At 46.0% G+C, this 20,365-nt stretch overlaps 1 protein-coding gene across 1 annotated transcript in view; it reads left to right on the top strand.

The window, feature by feature from the left end:
- The window catches only part of CRTAP (cartilage associated protein), a 146,427-nt gene extending 130,239 nt beyond the window's left edge, over positions 1–16,188 (top strand). Inside the window, exons 5-7 of the mRNA XM_059077394.2 lie at positions 8,299–8,444; positions 9,366–9,449; positions 15,236–16,188. Coding sequence (XP_058933377.1) covers positions 8,299–8,444; positions 9,366–9,449; positions 15,236–15,289 — 284 coding nt within the window. The 3' untranslated portion in view covers positions 15,290–16,188. The remainder of the gene's footprint in view (positions 1–8,298; positions 8,445–9,365; positions 9,450–15,235) is intronic.
- The last annotated feature ends 4,177 nt before the right edge of the window (positions 16,189–20,365 follow it).

Below are 20,365 nucleotides of genomic sequence, written 5' to 3'. Positions count from 1 at the left end.
TCTTGGGTGCACTAGGCTTGGCTTAGCTTTGGAAAGGCCCACCTGGATCTGGAGATGGCAGTCTCATCCAGAGACCCGGCACTACAGGTCCAAGGGGGGCTCATTTGATGGCATATCCTCCCCAGCTCCCTCAGCCCCACGAGAGTGCAGCCTTGGGACCCAAGCCTCCTTAGGCTTCAGGGATGTGACCCCAGCTATGGTTACCAAGACCTTTGGGAAATATGGCAGGTACTACTTTTTTTTTTTAATTGAATTTTTCCTTTATATGGACTATAGTTGATTTACAATGTTGTGTTTGTTTTAGGTGTACAGCAACTTGATTCAGTTATACAAACATATAGAGCTATCCTTTTTTGGATCTTTTTCCCATATAGGTTATTACAGAGTGTTGAGTAGAGTTCCCCGTGCTACACAGTAGGTCCTTCTTGATTATCTATTTTATATATATGAGGGTGTATCTGTTAATCACAACTTTTTTTTTTTTTTTTTTTTTGTGGTACGCAGGCCTCTCACTGTTGTGGCCTCTCCCGTTGCGGAGCACAGGCTCCAGGTGCGCAGGCTCAGCGGCCATGGCTCACGGGCCCAGCCACTCCGCGGCATGTGGGATCTTCCCGGACCGGGGCACGAACCCGCGTCCCCTGCATCGGCAGGCGGACTCTCAACCAATGCGCCACCGGGAAGCCCCACAACTTTCTAATTCATCTCTACCCCCCCCAATTTCCCCTTTGGGAATCATAAGTTTGTTTTCTAAGTCTGTGAGTGTCTTTCTGTTTTATAAATTAGTTCATTTGTATCAATTTTTAGATTCCAACTGTAAGTGATATCATATGATATTTGTCTTTTTCAGTCTGACTTACTTCTCTAGGTCCATCCCTGTTTCTGCCAACAGCATCATTTCATTCTTTTTTTTATGGCTGAGTAATATTCCATTGTATAAACATACCACATCTTCCTTTTCCATTTGTCTGTTGATGGACATTGTGGTGGCTTCCGTGTCTTGGCTGTTGTAAATAGCGGTACAGTGAACGTTGGGGTACCTGGGTCTTTTCGAATTCTGGTTTTCTCCAGATATACACCCGGGAGTGGGATGGCCGGATCATATGCTAGCTCTGTTTTTAGTTTTTTAAGGAACCTCCACACTGTTCACTGTAGTGGCTGTTCCCAATTTATATTCCCACCAACAGCATAGGAGGGTTCCCTTTTCTCCATGCCATCTCCACATTTATTGTTTGTAGACGTTTCAAAGATAGCCATTTTAAGTGGTGTGAGGTGATACCTCGTTGTAGTTCTGATTTGCATTTCTCTAATAATAGTGATGTGGAGCATCTTTTTAAAAAATATTTATTTATTTATTTATTTTATTTTTGGCTGTGTTGGATCTTAGTTGCATCACGCGGATTCTTTGTTGCGGTGTGTGGGCTTCTCCCTAGTTGTGGCCGTGTGGGCTCCAGAGTGCGTGGGCTCTGTAGTTGTGGCTCAGGGGCTTAGTTGCCCCGCGGCATGTGGGATCTTAGTTCCCCGACCGGGGATTGAACCTGCGTCCCCTTAATTGGAAGGCAGATTCTTTTTTTTTTTTTTTTTTTTTTTTTTTAATAAGGTTATTTATTTATTTATTTATTTTAAATCTTTGGCTGCGTTGTGTCTTCGTTGCTGCGCATGGGCTTTCTCTAGTTGCGGTGAGCGGGGGCTACTCTTCGTTGTGGTGCACGGGCTTCTCATTGCAGTGGCTTCTCTTGACGCGGAGCACAGTCTCTAGGCCCGTGGGCTTCAGCAGTTGTGGCTCGGGGACTCTAGAGTGCAGGCTCAGTAGTTGTAGTGCATGGGCTTAGTTAGTTGCTCTGCAACATGTGGGATCTTCCCAGACCAGGGCTCGAACCCGTATCCCCTGCATTGGCAGGCAGATTCTTAACTACTGCGCCACCAGGGAAGTCCTGGAAGGTGGATTCTTAACCACTGGACCAACAGGGAAGTCCCAGCAATGTGGATGGAGCATCTTTTCCAGTGCTTCTTTTTTATTTGTGAAAACAGTGTGAGTGAAATTTACCTCTTGAAATTGGTTTCTTGAAAGTCGGTCCTGTTTTGAAATCTTTTTCAATCACCCCAGGACATTTCTTGAGGACTGGTGTCATTTCCAACCCCACAGGCCTTGTGACTAGGAAGTGCCCATAAGCCGCGGTTTTAAAGTTGTTGTTATGGGAAACGGCCACAAGGCGGCAGCATTTCTTCGTGCCCAACTTGGATACTTGGGCAACCAAAGCCTTAGGAAAGTCGTGTTCCTGGGTTGTCAAGGAGAGCGGAGTGTGCCAGAAGAAAGGCCCAAGGACTTGTGTCTCGTTCCTTCTTCCCCCTTACCCTTCACCCCACGGAGAAATCCCAGCCCCAGCAAAACCGCTGCACTGAGGGCGCTGTCGTCCATAGGTGGGCTGACTCTAAGGAAGGAGGATGGAGGTGGGAACCCCACCACCAGGAGACGTGGAGACCAGGTGACTTTTCAGAGCTTCTCCAGACCAGAGGTCCACCCTTTCTTGGGTGCACTAGGCTTGGCTTAGCTTTGGAAAGGCCCACCTGGATCTGGAGATGGCAGTCTCATCCAGAGACCCGGCACTACAGGTCCAAGGGGGGCTCATTTGATGGCATATCCTCCCCAGCTCCCTCAGCCCCACGAGAGTGCAGCCTTGGGACCCAAGCCTCCTTAGGCTTCAGGGATGTGACCCCAGCTATGGTTACCAAGACCTTTGGGAAATATGGCAGGTACTACTTTTTTTTTTTAATTGAATTTTTCCTTTATATGGACTATAGTTGATTTACAATGTTGTGTTTGTTTTAGGTGTACAGCAACTTGATTCAGTTATACAAACATATAGAGCTATCCTTTTTTGGATCTTTTTCCCATATAGGTTATTACAGAGTGTTGAGTAGAGTTCCCCGTGCTACACAGTAGGTCCTTCTTGATTATCTATTTTATATATATGAGGGTGTATCTGTTAATCACAACTTTTTTTTTTTTTTTTTTTTTTTTTTTTTTTTTTGTGGTACGCAGGCCTCTCACTGTTGTGGCCTCTCCCGTTGCGGAGCACAGGCTCCAGGCGCGCAGGCTCAGCGGCCATGGCTCACGGGCCCAGCCACTCCGCGGCATGTGGGATCTTCCCGGACCGGGGCACGAACGCGCGTCCCCTGCATCGGCAGGCGGACTCTCAACCACTGCGCCACCCGGGAAGCCCCACAACTTTCTAATTCATCTCTACCCCCCACAATTTCCCCTTTGGGAATCATAAGTTTGTTTTCTAAGTCTGTGAGTGTCTTTCTGTTTTATAAATTAGTTCATTTGTATCAATTTTTAGATTCCAACTGTAAGTGATATCATATGATATTTGTCTTTTTCAGTCTGACTTACTTCTCTAGGTCCATCCCTGTTTCTGCCAACAGCATCATTTCATTCTTTTTTTTATGGCTGAGTAATATTCCATTGTATAAACATACCACATCTTCCTTTTCCATTTGTCTGTTGATGGACATTGTGGTGGCTTCCGTGTCTTGGCTGTTGTAAATAGCGGTACAGTGAACGTTGGGGTACCTGGGTCTTTTCGAATTCTGGTTTTCTCCAGATATACACCCGGGAGTGGGATGGCCGGATCATATGCTAGTTCTGTTTTTAGTTTTTTAAGGAACCTCCACACTGTTCACTGTAGTGGCTGTTCCCAATTTATATTCCCACCAACAGCATAGGAGGGTTCCCTTTTCTCCATGCCATCTCCACATTTATTGTTTGTAGACGTTTCAAAGATAGCCATTTTAAGTGGTGTGAGGTGATACCTCGTTGTAGTTCTGATTTGCATTTCTCTAATAATAGTGATGTGGAGCATCTTTTAAAAAAATATTTATTTATTTATTTATTTTATTTTTGGCTGTGTTGGATCTTAGTTGCATCACGCGGATTCTTTGTTGCGGTGTGTGGGCTTCTCCCTAGTTGTGGCCGTGTGGGCTCCAGAGTGCGTGGGCTCTGTAGTTGTGGCTCAGGGGCTTAGTTGCCCCGCGGCATGTGGGATCTTAGTTCCCCGACCGGGGATTGAACCTGCGTCCCCTTAATTGGAAGGCAGATTCTTTTTTTTTTTTTTTTTTTTTTTTTTAATAAGGTTATTTATTTATTTATTTATTTTAAATCTTTGGCTGCGTTGTGTCTTCGTTGCTGCGCATGGGCTTTCTCTAGTTGCGGTGAGCGGGGGCTACTCTTCGTTGTGGTGCACGGGCTTCTCATTGCAGTGGCTTCTCTTGACGCGGAGCACAGTCTCTAGGCCCGTGGGCTTCAGCAGTTGTGGCTCGGGGACTCTAGAGTGCAGGCTCAGTAGTTGTAGTGCATGGGCTTAGTTAGTTGCTCTGCAACATGTGGGATCTTCCCAGACCAGGGCTCGAACCCGTATCCCCTGCATTGGCAGGCAGATTCTTAACTACTGCGCCACCAGGGAAGTCCTGGAAGGTGGATTCTTAACCACTGGACCAACAGGGAAGTCCCAGCAATGTGGATGGAGCATCTTTTCCAGTGCTTCTTTTTTATTTTTGAAAACAGTGTGAGTGAAATTTACCTCTTGAAATTGGTTTCTTGAAAGTCGGTCCTGTTTTGAAATCATTTTCAATCACCCCAGGACATTTCTTGAGGACTGGTGTCATTTCCAACCCCACAGGCCTTGTGACTAGGAAGTGCCCATAAGCCGCGGTTTTAAAGTTGTTGTTATGGGAAACGGCCACAAGGCGGCAGCATTTCTTCGTGCCCAACTTGGATACTTGGGCAACCAAAGCCTTAGGAAAGTCGTGTTCCTGGGTTGTCAAGGAGAGCGGAGTGTGCCAGAAGAAAGGCCCAAGGACTTGTGTCTCGTTCCTTCTTCCCCCTTACCCTTCACCCCACGGAGAAATCCCAGCCCCAGCAAAACCGCTGCACTGAGGGCGCTGTCGTCCATAGGTGGGGTGACTCTAAGGAAGGAGGATGGAGGTGGGAACCCCACCACCAGGAGACGTGGAGACCAGGTGACTTTTCAGAGCTTCTCCAGACCAGAGGTCCACCCTTTCTTGGGTGCACTAGGCTTGGCTTAGCTTTGGAAAGGCCCACCTGGATCTGGAGATGGCAGTCTCATCCAGAGACCCGGCACTACAGGTCCAAGGGGGGCTCATTTGATGGCATATCCTCCCCAGCTCCCTCAGCCCCACGAGAGTGCAGCCTTGGGACCCAAGCCTCCTTAGGCTTCAGGGATGTGACCCCAGCTATGGTTACCAAGACCTTTGGGAAATATGGCAGGTACTACTTTTTTTTTTTAATTGAATTTTTCCTTTATATGGACTATAGTTGATTTACAATGTTGTGTTTGTTTTAGGTGTACAGCAACTTGATTCAGTTATACAAACATATAGAGCTATCCTTTTTTGGATCTTTTTCCCATATAGGTTATTACAGAGTGTTGAGTAGAGTTCCCCGTGCTACACAGTAGGTCCTTCTTGATTATCTATTTTATATATATGAGGGTGTATCTGTTAATCACAACTTTTTTTTTTTTTTTTTTTTTTGTGGTACGCAGGCCTCTCACTGTTGTGGCCTCTCCCGTTGTGGAGCACAGGCTCCAGGCGCGCAGGCTCAGCGGCCATGGCTCACGGGCCCAGCCACTCCGCGGCATGTGGGATCTTCCCGGACCGGGGCACGAACGCGCGTCCCCTGCGTCGGCAGGCGGACTCTGAACCACTGCGCCACCCGGGAAGCCCCACAACTTTCTAATTCATCTCTACCCCCCCCAATTTCCCCTTTGGGAATCATAAGTTTGTTTTCTAAGTCTGTGAGTGTCTTTCTGTTTTATAAATTAGTTCATTTGTATCAATTTTTAGATTCCAACTGTAAGTGATATCATATGATATTTGTCTTTTTCAGTCTGACTTACTTCTCTAGGTCCGTCCCTGTTTCTGCCAACAGCATCATTTCATTCTTTTTTTATGGCTGAGTAATATTCCATTGTATAAACATACCACATCTTCCTTTTCCATTTGTCTGTTGATGGACATTGTGGTGGCTTCCGTGTCTTGGCTGTTGTAAATAGCGGTACAGTGAACGTTGGGGTACCTGGGTCTTTTCGAATTCTGGTTTTCTCCAGATATACACCCAGGAGTGGGATGGCCGGATCATATGCTAGCTCTGTTTTTGGTTTTTTTTTTTTTTTTTTTTTTTTTTTTTTTTTTTTTTTTGCGGTATGCGGGCCTCTCACTGCTGTGGCCTCTCCCGTTGCGGACCACAGGCTCCGGACGCACAGGCTCCGCGGCCATGGCTCACGGGCTTAGTTGCTCCGCGGCATGTGGGATCCTCCCGGACCAGGGCACGAACCCGTGTCTCCTGCATCCGCAGGCGGATTCTCAACCAATGCACCACCAGGGAAGCCCCTGTTTTTGGTTTTTTAAGGAACCTCCACACTGTTCACTGTAGTGGCTGTTCCCAATTTATATTCCCACCAACAGCATAGGAGGGTTCCCTTTTCTCCATGCCATCTCCACATTTATTGTTTGTAGACGTTTCAAAGATAGCCATTTTAAGTGGTGTGAGGTGATACCTCGTTGTAGTTCTGATTTGCATTTCTCTAATAATAGTGATGTGGAGCATCTTTTAAAAAAATATTTATTTATTTATTTATTTTATTTTTGGCTGTGTTGGATCTTAGTTGCATCACGCGGATTCTTTGTTGCAGTGTGTGGGCTTCTCCCTAGTTGTGGCCGTGTGGGCTCCAGAGTGCGTGGGCTCTGTAGTTGTGGCTCAGGGGCTTAGTTGCCCCGCGGCATGTGGGATCTTAGTTCCCCGACCGGGGATTGAACCTGCGTCCCCTTAATTGGAAGGCAGATTCTTTTTTTTTTTTTTTTTTTTTTTAATAAGGTTATTTATTTATTTATTTATTTTAAATCTTTGGCTGCGTTGTGTCTTCGTTGCTGCGCATGGGCTTTCTCTAGTTGCGGTGAGCGGGGGCTACTCTTCGTTGTGGTGCACGGGCTTCTCATTGCAGTGGCTTCTCTTGACGCGGAGCACAGTCTGTAGGCCCGTGGGCTTCAGCAGTTGTGGCTCGGGGACTCTAGAGTGCAGGCTCAGTAGTTGTAGTGCATGGGCTTAGTTGCTCTGCAACATGTGGGATGTTCCCCGACCAGGGCTCGAACCCGTATCCCCTGCATTGGCAGGCAGATTCTTAACTACTGCGCCACCAGGGAAGTCCTGGAAGGTGGATTCTTAACCACTGGACCAACAGGGAAGTCCCAGCAATGTGGAGCATCTTTTCCAGTGCTTCTTTTTTATTTTTGAAAACAGTGTGAGTGAAATTTACCTCTTGAAATTGGTTTCTTGAAAGTCGGTCCTGTTTTGAAATCTTTTTCAATCACCCCAGGACATTTCTTGAGGACTGGTGTCATTTCCAACCCCACAGGCCTTGTGACTAGGAAGTGCCCATAAGCCGCGGTTTTAAAGTTGTTGTTATGGGAAACGGCCACAAGGCGGCAGCATTTCTTCATGCCCAACTTGGATACTTGGGCAACCAAAGCCTTAGGAAAGTCGTGTTCCTGGGTTGTCAAGGAGAGCGGAGTGTGCCAGAAGAAAGGCCCAAGGACTTGTGTCTCGTTCCTTCTTCCCCCTTACCCTTCACCCCACGGAGAAATCCCAGCCCCAGCAAAACCGCTGCACTGAGGGCGCTGTCGTCCATAGGTGGGGTGACTCTAAGGAAGGAGGATGGAGGTGGGAACCCCACTACCACGAGACGTGGAGACCAGACGACTTTTCAAAACTCTTCCAGCCCAGAGGGTGGACCCTTTTTTAGGTGAACTAGGCTTGGTTTAGCATTTGAAGGGCCTGCCTGGACCGGGAGATTATGGTTCCCATGCAGAGGGGACCAGGCACTGCAGGTCCAAGGAGGGCTCATTTGCTGGCATGTCCTCACCAGCTCCCTCAGCTTCAGGACAGTCCAGACTTGGGACCCAAGCCTGCTTAGGTTCCAGGGATGTGACATCAGCCCAGGTCTCCAAGGCCTGAGGGGAATATAGTAGGCATTTCTGCATAGGTCTCTGCCTAAAGAGGAACTTCTTCTGTTTTCCAAACTGGCCTCCACGTTCCCATGGATACCCTATCTGTGACCTTTTCACCCTGGGAAGATATCTTTTGTCTTTGCAGGTATTCGGAAGGAGGGTCTGTGGAGAAGGGGCTTGTTGGTGATCTTTTTCTTTTTGAAGGTGTTATTCAATGGAGGGTGGGTCGTGAGAGGTTGGCTGATTTCCTGTTCTTGTTTCCTTTGCCTTCAGTGAACGACTTGAAGAACGCAGCCCCCTGTGCGGTCAGCTACCTGCTCTTTGACCAGGACGATAAGGTCATGCAGCAGAACCTGGTGTATTATCAGTACCACAGGGACAAGTGGGGGCTCTCGGAGGAGCATTTCCAGCCCAGACCAGTACGTGCCAGTTCACCAGGCATCGCGTTTCCTGTTCTCTTCTTCATCCCACTTTCAGGAAGCAGCTTTGCATCTTAAGAGACGGGTTATTTCAGAAATGAAGGGAAACTCATTTTTTTTGGTAGCTTTTTCATCTTTTAAAATTTTACTTCTTTGTTCTCATTTCTAAATCAGTAAGCACTCTACAAATTTTAAACATTACAGAAATGATTAACTTAGGAATTGAGACTGCTTCTTAATCCCATATTTTCTCTTTCTCATCCTGCCCTATAGCTATGCATTTACTGTATATGCAGCATGTAACTATTAATTTTTACAAAAATGGGATCTTACATACTGTTTTGCAACTTGCATTGTCTTTCTAACAATTTCATCATGAACACTTCCCATGTCTCACCCATACCACTTACTTTTTTTTTTTTTTTTAACAGCTCCATGGCAGGCTTGTTTATGGATGAATCATCATTTAATTCCCTTGATGGATGCACTCAGCTTTGCATGTGTTCAGGGAAACCTATGGATTATATATCACTTTCAGAAGATCTTTTCTAATTTGCCCTTAACTTGTATTTTCATTGAGATTTGTGCATGCTGTCCTGGTTTGCCATACATACATCTTCCTTCAACTTTACTGTCCAGCCAACACACACACACACACTTTCTCTTTCATTCACTCAGGATTGACTACTCTTTTTTTCAAATTGAGATATAATTCATATACTGTCAAATTCATGCTTTCAAAGTGCACAATTCAGTGGTCTTAGTATAGTCACAGAGCTGTGCGACCGTTACTACTATTTAATTTTAAACATTTTCATCACCCCCCAAAGAAAGCTCATACCCTTCCCCCACCTGCCACCAGCCCAGTTCTCCCCTTAAAAGGTTGGTCATATAAACTGTTCTCTGTTTGTGTCTGAACAGGAAGCAGTTCAGTTCTTTAACGTGACGACACTCCAGAAAGAGCTTCATGACTTTGCTAAGGAAAACATAATGGATGATGATGAGGTAAGTTTTCCTGTTTAGCACACGTCTGGCTAAGAGAAAATATTACTCACAGCTTTGTTAAAAATCACTGGAAGGCCGAGTTGTCCCTGAAATTAGAAGCAGAAGGGGCCTGGGAAACAGAGTTTCTGTGGGCGTTTTTACGTGTCAGAGCACTGGCCTGGGCAAGAAGGGTTTTCTAGGAAACCCAGGCTGAAGCACCACGTTTCCTGACAGAGTACGGAGCCATCCTCCAGGAACCCATCACAGGAGCTGTCTGAGCATCTTTTTTTCTTAAATTTTCCTGCACAGTGTGGCATCAAGCATCATTTTTTAACATTATAAAAACACACTGAATTTTAGCACTCTGAAGACACTGGGGAGCCCACATCCCAATTTTTCTGTCAGTTTGTTTTGTTTTGTTTTCTGTAAATTAGGCATTTTATCCTTTTCTGGGGTTGCTTGAAATTCCTGATCAAGTCTTGCTTAGCTGACTTCTTTATTGACGGCGGAGACTCTGCTGGTTATGGAGCCGGCATTCTGTGGTGGGGCAGGCTAGTCACAGAAAAGCCATCATCAGGGGTAGCGTTTAGAGAGATGCGTTTGGAACAAACCGTCAAACTCTTTCTAAGACAGCTGGGGACTTGCCAGCCATCGGAGCTGGGAGAGAGCTGCGGGTTTGTTCTCATCTGACCCTTCGCTTTACGGCTGAGGAACTTGGGGGACAGGAAGGTTCCGGGAGCTGCTAGGCCAGACCCAGGAGCCCTGAGCCTCCATGTCTGCTCTTTCCACTGCCCCAGTTTTCGGTGAAGCACCTGTAAATAAGACATTATCATGGAATTTGTTTTATGTGCATGAATTTGCATGAGATAGATCGACCACTAGCATGCATTTAGCTCCCCTGAGCCTCAGTACTTCATCTGTAAAATGGGGCTAATAACATTGACCTCACAGGGTTGGAAGCATGAAATACCACTTTGCAGGTCGAAGTGCTTTACAAATTAGGAAGTGACCCATGTGCCATATGTCTTGGCTTGGGTTCTCTTGAAGCAGAGCCTGTGATATGACTACAAGGATGCTGAAAAGGAAGGAATGCTGACCAGACACAAACAAGGTTGACCGCTATGGTTTGAAAAGTGGAGAAAACTATATTTGTTTATTTATTTATTTATTGGCTGCACAGCACGGCATGCGGGATCTTAGTTCCCTGACCAGGGATCGAACCCATGTCCCAGGCAGTGGAAGCATGGAGTCTTAACCACTGGATCGCCAGGGAATTCCTGAGAAAAAAGTATTTAGGAAAAACGGGACAGTAGAGTTTCTGATTATCTAGAGGCAAGCTACTATTGATATTTTGGTATTTATGTCTCCAGTTTTTTTTATATATTTCCAATATATATTCACTATAAACTTGACTGTAAATATATATCATGGCTTTTCCATGTAACACTGTAGCATGAGCAATTTCCCTGGTTATGTTTTTCTAGAACAGTTTGATTGGGATATTATTCACATAGTGTACAATTCTCCTTTCTAAAGTATACTATTCAGTGGGTTTTTTTTTTTAGTATATTCATAAAGTTGTGCATTCAAATTTGAGAATATTTTCATCACCCAAATTTTACATTCCCATCAGCAATGTATGAGAGTTCTAATCTGTTAGATCTTCCTCAACACTTACAGTGTCTTTCTTTTTGTGTGTACGTATGTGTGTGAGTCTGTCTTTTTTATTATAGCCATCCTAGTGGGTGTGAAGTGGTACCTAATTATGGTTTTGACTTGCATTTCCCTATTGACTAATGGTGTTGAGCATCTTTTCATATGGCTGTTAGCCATTTGTATATCTTCTTTGGAGAAATGTTGATTCTATTCAAGTCCTTTGCCCATTTTTAAATTGGGTTGCTTGTCTTTTCATTGTTGAGTTGTAAGAGTTCTTTATATATTATGGTTATAAGTCCCCCGTCAGATATATGAATTGTAAAAATTTTCTCCCAATCTGTGCATTATCTTTTCACTTTGTTAATGGTGTCTTGAAGCTCAAAAGTTTTAAATTTTGATGAAATCCAACTTTTCTAATTTTTCTTTTGTTGCTTGTGTTTTTGGTGTCATATCAAAGAAAATATTGTCTAATCCAAGATCACTAAAATTTTCTGTTTTTTTCTAAGTTTTTTATAGTGTTATACACTTACATTTAGGTCTACAATCTTTTTCTTTTGTTAATTTAACATATGATGTGAGGTAGTGGTCCAATTTCATTCTTTTGTGTGTGGAAATACTGTTGTCCAGCATCATTTGTTGAAAAGACTTTCCTTCCCCATTCAATTGTCTGGGTACCCTTGTAAGAAATCACTTGACCTTAAATGTGAAGGTTTATCTCTGGACTCTCAATCCTATTCCATTGATCTAGATTTCTATCCTTATGCCAGTACTGCATTGTCTTGAATACTGTAGCTTTGTACTACATTTTGAGATTGGGAAGTTTGAGTCTTCCAACTTCTTTCTTCTTCTTCTAGATTGTTTTGGCTATTCTGGGCCTGTTGCATTTCCATATGAAATATGGGGTCAACTTGCCAAATTCTGCAAAAGGCAGCTGGGATTTTTATAGGAATTGTGTTGAATCTGAAGATTGACTGACATCTTAACAATATTAAATATTCTGATCCATGAATATGGGATACCGTTCTATTTATTTAGGTCTTCTTTAACTTCCTTCAATAATATTTTCCCAAGTTTTGTTATTCTTGGTGCTATTGGAAGTGGAACTGTTTTTCTTATTTTGATTTTCTAGTTGTGCGTTGCTGGTGTATAGAAATACAGCTGATTTTTGTATGTTGATATTGTAATCTTGCAAACTTATTGAACTTGTTTATCAGTTCTAAACTTTTTTTTGATGTGTATGGATTCCTAAGGAGTCTCTGTATTCAAGATCATGTTATCTGTGAATAGACATGGTTCTACTTCTTTTCCAGTCTGGATGTCTTTTGTTTATTTTTCTGGCTAAAACCTCTAGTACAATGTTGAATAGAAATGGAGAGAGTGGATATCCTTGTCTTGTTCCTAATCTTAGAAGGAAAGCCTTCTGTTTCAGCATTTAGTACATTCTTAGCTCTGGTAGGGCCCTTTAATCGTGTTGAGGAAGTTCCTCTTCTATTCCTAGTTAGTTGAATGTTTTTTATCATTTGACAAAATAGGAATTTTTTTCAAATGTTTTGGTGTTGAATTTTGCCAAATGTTTTTTCTGCACCTATTGAAATGATTTTGTGGTCTTTGTTAACCTTGTTAGTTAATGTTCATTATAAAGACAATTTTTTAATGACTAATATTCCATGGTGTGGATCTTTTAAATAAAGCTCTTTTTATAGGCATTTAGGTTGCTTCCAACTTTTTGCTTTTATAAATAACACAGCAGTTACTAAATCTTTTACCTCTTCTATGATCATTTCCTTAGGATAAATTCCCAGAGGTGGAATTCCTGGCTATGAACTCTTTGAAGACTTTTAACATACAAGAACAATGCATTTAGAAAAAAATCATAAATATTAGAACAAGGAAGAGACCCTTTATGAGATTCAGTAAAGCTGTCTCATGTCACAGATGAGGAAACAAACTCAGAGAGGTAGAGTGACTTACTCAAAGTCATATGGCTGCTCCGTAATCATCTAGTGAATAGACCAGGCTTATTCCAGTCTTTAAAATTCCTAGGATTCTTAGACTTGGACCTGTCAAGATAACAGGACTCCACTGAAGTTCCCAAAGTAGTTAGGTTATTAATCAAAGCTTTAGAATTATAAAAGAATTTCTAAAGAATGAGCTATTTTTAAAATTATATATCAAATTATGGCAAGTAATAATTTGAAATAAACTGTAACCAACACAATAAAATTCTTAGTTAATCCTTAAATATTTCCAAAGGACAAAATGCTCATTCGAAACAAAGTGTCAATACAGTCTCCTGATAGTTGTGGTATTCTTCTTTATATCTTTCTGGGCTTGATATATGTCTAAGAACTCCTGAAAGTTTGCACACAGGTTAAAAATTTTGCAGAGATGGGCTTTCTCTGGTGGCGCAGTGGTGGAGAGTCCGCCTGCCGATGCAGGAGACACGGGTTCGTGCCCCGGTCCAGGAAGATCCCATGTGCCGCGGTGCGGCTGAGCCTGTGAGCCATGGCTGCTGAGCCTGTGCGTACGGAGCCTGTGCTCCGCAACGGGAGAGGCCCGCATACCACACACACACACACACACACACACACACACACACACACACACACACATTTTGCAGAGGCCCTGTTACAGTTTCAGAACGTTTATAAAGCAAGCTGAACTAGATGCTCTTGGGTAGGAAAGGAGGTGAGGGGCAGGGGAAGGAGCTATGCACACATGTGGTCTCACTCCGGAGCATGCATTGTATCACAGAACTACTTCTGCCTTTTGTCATCCCCTTTCTCAGTCCCTCACTAGTTGTTGGCAGCCCAGAGGGGGTGGTGTATAAGCTCCCTGGCAGGGCTGCTCATTTTGGCCAAGATCAGTCATGCAGAGAAGGGATAGGTATAAGCCATTAGCAACGACACTCCCAGCAGCTGGGGGACGGGTGCCTGGAAAATATTGATAGATCTGAGCGCGACACCAGTGACCTTATAGGAGGATGTGTTTCTTTCATCTCTATTGCCGGGGACACTTAGTGAGCTAAAAGCAAACAATACTATCACCCCCCACCCTTCACAGTAGCCACACAGCAGGAAACAGTAACCCTGGGAACAGATGTCATGGCCATATATGTAATCCTCTGCCATACCCTGTTTTCCTTTTGGGGGTCCAGAAAGCAACTGAAGAATGTTGTTTATTCAAGCAGTGGTCTTCCACTCCCATCACTTGAGTTCCTAATTGCAGGCATGATGTGCAGAAGCATTTGATAAAAATAATAAGACCCCTTTTGTGTCTCATGTACTTGATAGATTTTCTAACTATTCTCAAATGCTGAGAGATTTTATGACTCTCTCTGTGGTAAAATATCAAAAGGAGCAAATTGGCTCTTGGCCTGGGAGGGAGGCCTCCGTGAGGGGGGCCAGGTTTTAGCAGGGGGTGGTCACCATCGGTGGGGCTGCCTGTACTGACCTCAGGGGAAGGGGCTTGGCCTTCTTGGTGATTCACTCATTCTCTGCAGTAAAGGGAATGGGTGTCATCAGCTGGTGGGTTGGGTGTGTCGTGGGAGTGGAATCAACGCAGAGAAGGAAATCAGAAAGTATGCTGGGCTGTTTCAGGTAGAGGCTTAAGGCTCATTGCAAAAGGAGGGAGCAGGTGGGCTCCTGTACTACCTAAGCATCTCTTGTTTGAGTGGCCTGATTGCTTCAGTTGCACCAGCAGTAACACGCCTACACGCAGTCAGCCATCCCCTAGCAGGTTTACTGAGACCTGTGTGTGCCAGTTTCTGCAGAAGAAGGTCCTGGTCCTTGAAAAGCTTGTGATCTGGTGGTCAAGGCAGAAAGGGAACAGACAGAAAGGCTTCCTGTGGGGTAACTGCTAAGGGGAGGGGAGTAGGGAGAGGAAGGGGCACTAAACAGGGTCTTTCAGAAGGGGCTGGACCGCCCAGTTCACACAGGCCATCTGGGGGTCTTGGAGCACTTGACTCCAAGTTCACATGGTGTGGAAACCAGGTCCCTCCCAGGGAGAAGTCAGATCCTCTGGGCTCGAGGGAAGAAAGGCTGCTCCAGCCTAGGGGTGGCTGGCAATTGCCTCTTGGAAACAGTCTCTGCTCACCAGCACTTTGAAGGTCAGCTACCTGCTTAACAGAGGTGTCTTATTGTCTTTTACAGGGAGAGGTTGTGGAGTATGTGGATGACCTCTTGGAGCTGGAGGAGACCAGCTAGCCCCCAGCAGCCAGAGAGACTTCCTCTCGATGTTCAGGAAACACAGATTCTTTGTCTTCCTTTTCCTAATAGTACAAGTTGTTGATACCTCAGAGCCTTCTCTTTACTCTGTGAAGTGAAAGGGAAGCCCCCATCTCTCACTACAGCTAACCAGGGGTGAGCCTGCCTTCCACGTGTCCACACCTGCCCCCCCTCTTCACACCTGACCCCTCTCTTCATACCTGACCCCCTTCACACCTGCCTCCCCTTCACACCTGTCTCCCCATCTTCACACCTGCCTTCTCCATTTTTATACCTGCCTTCTCACCATTTTGGTTAGAAGGACAGTTTTCCATGGATAGTATTTTTCTTTTCCCAGAAAAATCAGTATTATTTTTTAAATAAGAAAAATACTCCTAAAAGGTGGTAATTATAAAAACCTACTCTAGCCTTTCTGCTTCTCCACATTTTGGTTTTGTTTCTCCTCATCCCCTGATCCAGCAAAGATGGTGAGGACAAAGGCTAAACTTCTCCTCATGATGGTCTGTAGACGGTCTGACCTGCATTTTTTCTGGTGCCCATTGAAAAAGAAGTTGGGTAGACAGGGTCGAGTACAGAAATGTGGCATTTTCCCAACACTTTCACATGTCTGAAGTCTTACAATGGTTGGTAGATCCCATCTGAGGACAGCACTCAGCCGTTAGTCTGAGTTGGGAATGGAAGGAAGCAGAGGGAAGGTAGTTTCATTCACTCTTTCAACAAATATTTACTGAGCACCTACTATGTGCTAGGCTTTGACCTGGGCACTGGAGATACTGCACAGAAAAACAGAAAAAAAAAAAAGTCCCTGCCCTCATGGAGCCTACATTCTTCAGGGAAAGACAGACAAGAGATAAACAAAAATAAATATGTACAAGGCATCAGAGGGTGATCATTGCTATGGAGAAAAATTAAGCAGGGAAGGGGGTAAGCAAGCCTGGAGATGAGGCTGCAGTTTTTGTTTTGTTTTTTGAATTTTTTGGCCACGGCGCACGTGGGATCATAGTTCCTTGACCAGGCATCAAACCTGGGTCTCCAGCAGTGGAAGCGTGGAGTCTTAACCACTGGACCAGCAGGGAAGTTCCAAGGCTGCAGTTTTAAATAGAGTGGTCAGGGAAAGCCTCAGCAAGGTGACAGCAGAGCAGAGACCTAGGGAAGTGGGTCTCAGGGCAGAGCATTCCAGGCCCGGGGGGGCAGCGTGTGCAGTGCCCTACAGTGGGGATGCATTTGTGTGATCCGGGGACAGTAAGGAGGCCCAGGGGAGGCGTGGGCCAGGGGCAGAATGGAAGGAGGTGAGGATAAGTGTGTGGGTGGGAGGGTGGATGGCTCAGCCTTGCCGGCCAGTGTAAGGCCACTGGCTTCTGCCCTGAGTGGGGTGGGAGCGGTGGAGCAGAGCGGAGCCTGGGGTGACTTGCGTTTTACAGGGAGCATGCCAGCTGCCATCCTGTGAGAAACCTGGAAGCGAACAAGGGTCGAAGAGGAATACCAATTAGGGGATGGCTGCAAAAATCCAGGCAATGGAGATGCGGGCTCGGCCCCGGGCAGTAGCAGGAGAGACATGGTGAGGAGTGGTCAGATTGCGGATTTTTTTTTGAAAGCAGGGCCAATAGGATTTGCTAACAGAGTGGCCGTAGAGCAGAAGAGGAAAGAAGAGAGAGGCTTGAGGTGACCTCGAGGTTTTGGGCCGGAAGCATGGAAAGGATGGAGTTGCCATTTCCTGAGATGGGGAAGATGGCTGGGTGGGTAAGTAAGGCATTCGGTGCCAAGCAGCTGTCTGAGGCTGGGATGCCAGGTTCAGGCTGCAAATAAAATTGGAACGTTTTCTCAGGTGAGGTCATTAGCAGAGCCTAAGTCAGGGATCCAGTGGGGAGTGGGTCCCAGGGCGGGACTGCAAGGCAGGCGGGGCCCGTGCTTGGGTGCCCTGCCCCAGGACCCCATCGGTGGAGGCTCTGGACCCACACACACTTGAGCCTCCTTGAAGCTCCAGGCTGCGGCTCTTCCCGGCTGTACGAGGACATGCAAGGAGGCCTGACTCTGTCCACCTCTCTGTGCCCACAGAGCCTCCCTCTGGTCCTCCTCCTCGGAGCCCAGGTGAGCTTTCTGTGGGTGAGGATGTTCCCCACGGGGTTGCCTCGTGGTGGGCGGAGGTTCTCCTTCACTGTCTGAGGTTGGCCTCTTTTCACTGGGGACTGAAAGTGCCTCCACCCCCATCCTAGTGATGTCCCCTGGGAAAGAAACCCTGGAGACAGTACGGTCAACACTGTCAGTCAGCACTTTGCTTTGCCTGAAGGCTGTGGAACCAGATTACTAAGTTTTTACTTCGAAAGAAGCCAAACCAATTAAATGAAAAAAAAAAAAAAAAAGTGGGGTGATTCTTCCAAACTCCCCATGAAAAAACCCCAGCTTGCAGGCTGCATTCAGGGACCTCAGCCCAGTACCCCCCCTGAGCGGGTTTTCTTGGAAGAACCTAGAAGAATCCTGGATTGAGACCTCGTGGTCTCGGCATTAGTCTGGCCTGTCTTTTGAAACAAAACAAAACAAAACAAAACACCTTTGTAAGCTTTGTGGGAGTTTCCAAACCGAGACTAGGATGCCTTGCTTGTCCTCTGACCCACCTGCACGCAGCCCCACAGGTACTGTTAGGTTTCCACCCAGGGAGGCTGCCCACCATGGGGCGGGGGGTTCTCTCCTTCCCCAGTGCCTCTCAGGCAGCCCAGGCAGGGGCCTACAGTGGGGAGGGTCTAAAGGCACCCCCTGCACCTCTGTTAATGTTCACGCTTTACCTTAGCAGGGAAGGGCTGGGGGCAGGTTCGTGTGCACATAAAGGTTTAAAAGCAAGCAACTAATGGACTGAAATGTTGCACATACCACGCTATTCAATGTACTAATATCTTTCTGAGTTTGAGGCTTTCTAATTACTGCCACTAACCTCTGGGATCCAGAACCACTGGGTCCGTTGCCCACAAATGCCGCCTTCGGAAACGTTGCTTTTAGGAGTTCTTACGAAGGGAATTTTAAGAGCACAAAAATTTTATTGAACCAAATTCAGTGGCAAACAGAAAATGATTTGTTAGATTGTCAGTGGGCAAGAGTTTATTATGACTGCTGGTGGAATCAACAGTGGCCCGTTTCTGCCAACATTGATGGAAATAACGTTTTTAAGTTTTAAATGTGAGATGGAAACCTAAACTACTTCAGTTTTTTTTAAAAAAATTCAATACTTAAACTGTGGGGAGAAGGTGGATTGGAGCCAGAGAAAACATTCTCATTTCATAGTGTTTGCACATGGAACGGCAGCACAGTTTGTAGCGAGGCTCTGAGAAAAACCCACAACTAATCCTTCATCGCAGCTGTCCGAACTCTTGACCATCTGCCATCTCCCAAACAGCGACTTCTTTTTTCTGGTGACTCCAGGTTTGAATGACCTAGTGTTGGAGAGTTTAAACTATATGCAAGGAGCGGGGTGGGAAGGGAAGGGACCTTAAGTCAGCCTCAGCCAAAAGTTTTGTGCATGGGACTTCCTGTGCCTGCAGCCCGTACCCGGGGCATCTCCCTGAGAGGGAATTCACCAGGACGGCCCAGCTTCGCCTTCACTGACCCACTCCTACCCCAGAAACAAGTCGGGAGCAGCCATGGAATGTCACAGCAGAATGTTCTCTCTCGGAGGCAGGCTCAGTGAGCACCACACCCTAGGCCTAAACTGCGTCCCGCCTCAGATCTGGCTTTAGTGGCTTGTTGAATGAGTGAGTTGACTGGCTATCCTCTTGGAGCTGATAGCGTAAGATTAATGGTGCCTCCTTTTCCAAGAAAAAAAAAAAGTGGGAAGAAATGAAGCAATTTCTTAACTGTACCAACAGAAACAAGATGGCCCACTTTAGGGTCTTGGTCAGCAGGCCACACTACAAAGGTTGTTGCCGATATCTTTTCCACCTCCTCTCCTTGGGTCAGGGCAGTGGGTACAATTTCACTCTGTGGGAAATGAGAATCACATTAAATGTTTTACTTTGCTTATTCTTTTTTTTTTTTTTTTTTGACCGCACAGCATGCGGGATCTTAGATCCCTGACCAGGAATCCAACCCGTGCCCCCTGCAGTGGAAGCTTGGGGTCTTAACCACTGGACCAGGAGGGAAGTCCCTTACTTTGCCGGTTCTTTACTGCTTTCTTTCTCTGTCTGGTGGTAGGGCTGTCTTAACCACACCCAGTCATTCCAGGATGCGTGTTGTAATGAGCTGTTTTCTCAGGTCTGTGAGGTTTCTGATGTGCATCTAGTGAAGCAGAGCCCTCACCCCAAGGACTGTTGGCTGTCATGCAGAGGGGGAGTCCTTGCCAGCCATGGGCGGGCCCAGAGCCTTCAGGAGATGCAGGCTCATTCTTCTCCCCAGGAAGACTCTCTTTCAGAGAACTGGGATCTCACTGGGAATCCAGGGCTTGCTTTGGGTCTGATGAGCTGGTCCCTTGCTGCCAAGGTCTGAGAAGTGATAAAGTATTTACTGTTTAATGAGGACCAAAAGCCTCCAGGCATGACAATCAATAGCTACTGTGCTCCAGGCCTATCACCCAAGGACCAGCAAGGAGAAAGAAAAGTGTAGAAGGAGGCAGGTGGAAAGAGTGAGGAACCAGCCAGGACAAAACTAGACCCATGGCCCGGAGAGTTCACGCACATCGGCTATTGGAAGAGGAGGTGGAGGACCACGGGGATTCTGTTGATGTCAGCCCAGGAATTCCGGAGGATACAGTAGAAAAGTTTGGACTGAGCAGGAGTGGCGGTGTAGGCAGTAAGAGTTTACCCATCAATGGAGGTCTTAATCTCTTATTTAATTTATTTATTTATTTATTTTGCGGTACGCGGGCCTCTCACTGTTGTGGCCTCTCCCGTTGCGGAGCACAGGCTGCGGACGCGCAGGCTCAGCGGCCATGGCTCACGGGCCCAGCCGCTCCGCGGCATGTGGGATCCTCCCGGACCGGGGCACGAACCCGTGTCCCCTGCATCGGCAGGCGGACTCTCAAACACTGCGCCACCAGGAAAGCCCTTCACTTTTTTTTTTTTTTTTTTTTTT

The sequence above is a fragment of the Kogia breviceps genome, chromosome 10, assembly GCF_026419965.1.
Source record: "Kogia breviceps isolate mKogBre1 chromosome 10, mKogBre1 haplotype 1, whole genome shotgun sequence".
Lineage (NCBI taxonomy): Eukaryota > Metazoa > Chordata > Mammalia > Artiodactyla > Physeteridae > Kogia > Kogia breviceps.
The sequence above is the reverse complement of the archived record's forward strand: the minus strand, read 5'-3'. Positions and strand labels throughout refer to the sequence as shown.